Raw genomic sequence first — 5,370 nt, forward strand, 5'->3', positions numbered from 1 at the left:
TATCCAACAACTTTGTTAAACATAAAGAAATGGACAAGGGCAGATACCTGTGCCACCAGCATTAATCATTGTTTTTGCACATTTTTTTTTTTTTGCACCAAGACTAGAGAATACCTGGGAAAAGCTTGACCAGGAAACTCAAATAATTGTTACTGCCCTACAAAAAACATTTAGTCTAAATAATCTACTGGCTAGAATAGTCTCAGGTCTATCTGATGCTACCAAAAAACTACATAAATAAGGTATAGCTAAATATAGGGGAGATTTACAAAACTATCTCATGAACATTTCTGCTTGACATCCTTAATCACTTTGTACCAGCCTGGCAAAATAAGTTATGTTGGTGGTTGGGAACTGAAAAAATCTAGCTTAGAATTAACAGATCTCTGCTCAAAATAAGGCAATCCATTTGAAGGGATAAAGAGTGGAAAATTTTGCAAAGCTGGTTTACATGAAGATATTTTGTCCCAGATTTAGACAATTCCTCAAACATGCAAAAATGTTATAAAATTCTCAAGTAACACTGAGAACTTCCTAAAACTGAGTTCTGATTGACATCCCATCAAACAGCCTGAAAACCTGTCACTGTACTTAGAGCTCAAAAAATAATTCAGTTCCTCAAGCATCGAGTCCAATTACTTCTTTAATAAGCTCTTGGTTTAGTCATCACACTTATTTATAGGCAAATCAGTGGTTTCTCTAGCTTGACAGATCATTATCATTAGCCTGGTAATATGTAACTCCAGTTGATTAATCAGGGACTTGTCATGATGCATTCGTGCTATTAAGGAGGATTTGAGTTATTTTACCCAAACCTCTATAGGTAAAAGGGAATTTTCCAAGTGTATAGATACTATAGTTAATGATGTTGAAGACTTCACACCATTAAACTTTGAATGTAGGTCTACTTATATGGTTGATATCAAGGTTGACTACTGAAGCTTACCAAGTATTAATATTGAACACAGATCAAAAATCTAGTTAGAAACACTTTATTTAAATGTGCCAAATAAAAACTCACATTTGCAAACCATAAGATGTTAATACATTCAACAAAAATTTATATTATCTTACTGCTGTGAATTTACAGAGTAATAATCCAGATCCATTTTGATTAGATGGTTGAAATAACCTTCCTAGGTTACTTTTTACAAACATCACAAATCCCTTATAATAATGTAAACAAAATAACTTTTCCCTAAAAGGTGAACTTGAGAACTTCAGTCCACTCTTTCAGGACTTGCACTTCTTCTTGGACTTCCTGATGGGGAACGACTAAAAAGAAAAACATTAGGTTTGGAACCCATTAGTGTCTATTGAAACGTACTCTTCCTACGAACATGTTTCAATAAATTCAAAGCTGGCCAAAGGAACTAAGTTTCTATAGCAGAGATCTAAAAATTCATAAATAGCCTGGCCAATGTGACTCACTGGTTGAGTGGCAACCCATGAACTAGGAAGTCATGGTTCCATTCCCTGTCAGGGAACATGCCCAAGTTGCACGTTTGATCCCCAGTAAGGGGCATGCAGGAAGCAGCTGCAGATGTTTCTCTCTCATTGATGTTTCTATCACACTCCCTCTTTCTGAAAAAGATTTATATACAAATCCTTTGTCCCTGTTTAAGATTAGCATCCTTGCTAAAATTGTAAAGTTAAGTTAAAGAGAACTATTCGAATGTTGGGGGTTTTTCTTTGGGAGGGTAATTAAGTAGCAACTAGACAGATAATAGTTTAGCTTCAAGATTTCAACCTACAAATTTTTCTTCATTTCCTTTTTACCTATGTGTGGGGAAAGCATGGGTCTTAACATGAAATTATACAATTAAGGGTTCACAGGACTAAACACATCTTGTCATTCTAATATTTTATGACTAAATATTTCCAATAAAAGTATAAGGTGATAAGTAGGAAAAGCAATCCTTTAAGAAACTTAGTATTTATATATATAGCACCAATTCTCCAAAGAGCTCAAAATCAAAGCCTGCAAAGTAGGCAGGAAGCAAACAAATCCTGCAGAGGCCACATTTGACAGTAAAATTTGGCAACAAATTATTTAGCTTACCTTCTTTTTGGAGATGGAGATCTGGACTTTGATCGGCTGTCAAAACATGAGAAATTCTATTAAGAAAAAGTACTAACCAATCCCTTCCTTACAGTCACAATATCATGAAATGAACCCCCAAATTGTCCTGAAACTAAAATGTTAGGCTGCAATTAAACTGGGGAAAAAAATGCCCATCAGCTTTTGCTAACAAAAGCCCATCTTCCAGCTAGCCTTCATAAAATGAACTGCTTGTATCATGATTCATCTGCCTAAAGTTCACCTATCTCAGAATGCTTCTCCATGTACCTATTCTAACAAGGGCCTCTTAACACCAGAGTTACAAACTGCTTTCTCACTATACCTTGACATTCCCTTGTCCAGGAAATCATCCAGAAGAGGCCATGTACAAATGAAGTTCTCAAGTTTAGTTCATTAACAAGGTACCGTGTTCCCACTCAACACCTAGGCTTAGAGTTAACACTTGAAGCCTCAACAATTCAAAACACTTTGAACTCTTTGGATATTGGTGCCATATAACTACAAGAGCATTGTTCAGCTTTTCACCCTTACCTGCTTCTTGGTCGTGAAATAGACCTGGATCTTGATCTTGACCTTGACCGTGATCTTAAAAACAAAAATTATACCAATTAGTCCACACTAAACACCTTCTGAGCACCTTATTAGGCAGGCTTGGAATAGAAGCTAAAACTCAGCACGATGCCACTCTTGCCTACTATCAGTCTAAGATTCAACAAGTTGCCACATTTTCAACAAGGTCTAGTATCAAATAAATAAGGAACTACCATTTTAATTATTTGCTTCTACCATACCCAATGAGCTAGATTGTTAGGTAAGTATCCCAAGAGAAAGTAAATGGCTAAACAAGCCATGTTTACCCATATGTACACTACTATTTCCCTAACACCTGTCTAAGGTCTCAAATTCACCCCATCATGCCAAATTATGTCCTTAAGACACTCTACTTTTGTCATTAAGACGTGACAACCCAAATATAAATAAGCAGGGGGAAAAAATGGTACATACTGGAAATACCTCGATCCTTTTATAGAACCAGATCTAGATCGTCTGAGTGAAGCAGATCGTGATCTACGAAGAGATACAGATCTTGATCGTCGAGGAGATGCTGATCTCGACCTAAAAATTAAATCAAAGAGGTTTAGGTCCATCTCCAATTTAAGTTTTTTATTGCTTGTTAAAACTTTCATTAAAGATCTCTCACCTCCTTCCCCTGCTCCTGCTCCGTGAGCGAGAATATCGTCTACCTCTGGATCTCGAATGTGATCTAGACCGTGACCTATTTTTCAAGTTGGGAAAGTAACAAAATGTTAGATGGCAACTCGTATTTATAGTGTCTGTCCCTCTGCTGAAATCAAGTCTCAAAACTATTTAAATTTACTATCTCATTTGGAAATAAATTCTGGGCCTATTAGTTGTCCAGTTTTTTTTTTAAACTACCTAAAAAAAGATTTGTTAAAAGCTGAATTACATCTTAGAATTACATAATATAAAACACTGTAATGTGTATTTAAAATAAACCTTGCAAGTTTGCAGGTCGACCCTCTTTGGCCCATGGTCTAGTAGATCTAGACGATCTAGAAGTATCTATAGCCGATCGCTGCATCTAGATGTTTTCTTCAATCTAACGACGATCAAACTGACAGCCAAATGAGCCAGGTGAGGCTTGATTGACGCAAGAAGATTTTTCTAGTTGGAAATGTGGTCAATCTGGTGTTCCTCTTTCTAAACCGGAGGGGGCCCCAATTGTAAGCCAAATTTACTGTTACGGCGATCACCGACTCAAATTTTCTGCCCTTTAAAGAATAAGGTGAAGCTAGGTGTAGATGACTCGAGGGGATCTGGCCTCTTATGCTGATCACCTCAAGGTCTAGGAGGATCTTAATTGTCGGATTTGCAAGGCGCCTCAGCATATCATAAGGCTCGTGACATTCTGAATCAAGGCGAAGCGATGACAATCATAAGCATAATGTCCCTTTTCACCACACTCATAGCATCTATCATTTGGATCAAAGGGACGTCGGGCAGGTGGTCTATCCAAACGAGATCTCCGAGGCATGCCTGTTGATAGTTCAACCCTCACTCGGGAACCACAAATCACCCTGTAAAAGAGAAGCAACAAAATTCTAATGCTAAAAAAATACATATGACCCCTGGATCTGGAACTTTCCAACCCTCTGCTTTCACAGACTTCAGCGATCTTTGTAGCCCTTTGAAGGCCACCTCTACTCCCTCTTGTAAGCAAACAAAACGATTAGCTATGCCTAACCGGTTTGGCTCAGTGGATAGAGCGTAGGCCTGCGGACTGAAGGGTCCCAAGTTCGATTCCGGTCAAGGGCATGTACCTTGGTTGCAGGCATATACCCAGTAGGGGGTGTGCAGGAGGCAGCTGATTGATGTTTCTCTCATCGATGTTTCTGACTCTCTATCCCTCTCTCTTCCTCTCTGTAAAAAAATCAATAAAATATATTAAAAAGCAAACAAAAAAAACGATTAGCTATTTACATTTTCCTCTAGACCAGTGGTTCTCAACCATCCTAATGCCGCCACCCTTTACTACAGTTCCTCATGTTGTGGTGACCCCTAATTTCATTGTTACAAATTGAACATAATTACAGCATAGTGATTAATCACAAAAACAATATGTAAGTATGTATGTGTTTTCCGATGGTCTTAGGCGACCCCCGTGAAAGGGTCGCGACCCACAGGTTGAGAACTGCTGCTCTAGACAGAACCCAAGCTTAGCACCCCCCTCATTACCCAGCCTACCAGACTAGCCTCAGAACCTGTTTCGTAACTGGCATCTCACTTACTTGCCATCCAGGCCTCGAACTGCATCTTCTGCATCTCTAGGGTCTTCAAATTCCACAAAGGCAAATCCCGGAGGATTTCTTGCAATCCACACACTTCTCAAGGGGCCATAGTAACTGAAAGCCCTTTCGTACTCTCCTTTGCCAGCACCAGTTCCCAGGTTACCAACGTACACCTTGGTTTCTGTTTAAAAATGCAAACAGAACAACACTCGTTAGGCAAAACTTGACCCAAGTGTGAACGAACCAAATTTGACCCACGTTTGAATGAATTCTCTGCACACCCTTAAGACCGTGCAAAACATTATCTTGTGGTCTTATCAAGAACTGAACGTGGCCTTAACGCCAGCAGTGTCGGCACATTTCTGAAGAGCTGGGCGCAGGACAAAGTTCTTCACGTTCTAATATGGTGGGAAAATGCCTCGAAAACACGGGAGCAGAGCGGCAGGATATTCCGACCGCGAGGCGGTCCCGCCCCGG

The 5,370-nt window shown here is 39.2% G+C and overlaps 1 protein-coding gene across 1 annotated transcript; it reads right to left on the reverse strand.

Moving 5' to 3' along the window:
* Positions 1 to 916: 916 nt before the first annotated feature.
* SRSF7 (serine/arginine-rich splicing factor 7) lies at positions 917 to 5,078 on the reverse strand (the record flags this gene model as incomplete). Its single annotated transcript, XM_015558870.1, has 7 exons — positions 917 to 1,275; positions 2,063 to 2,098; positions 2,615 to 2,668; positions 3,098 to 3,199; positions 3,285 to 3,384; positions 4,031 to 4,182; positions 4,894 to 5,078. Coding segments are annotated over 7 exons (684 nt in total), but the record flags the coding sequence as incomplete, so codon positions are not given.
* Positions 5,079 to 5,370: the final 292 nt, after the last annotated feature.

This window comes from Myotis davidii, unplaced genomic scaffold (genome assembly GCF_000327345.1).
Source record: "Myotis davidii unplaced genomic scaffold, ASM32734v1 scaffold151, whole genome shotgun sequence".
Taxonomy (NCBI): Eukaryota; Metazoa; Chordata; class Mammalia; order Chiroptera; family Vespertilionidae; genus Myotis; species Myotis davidii.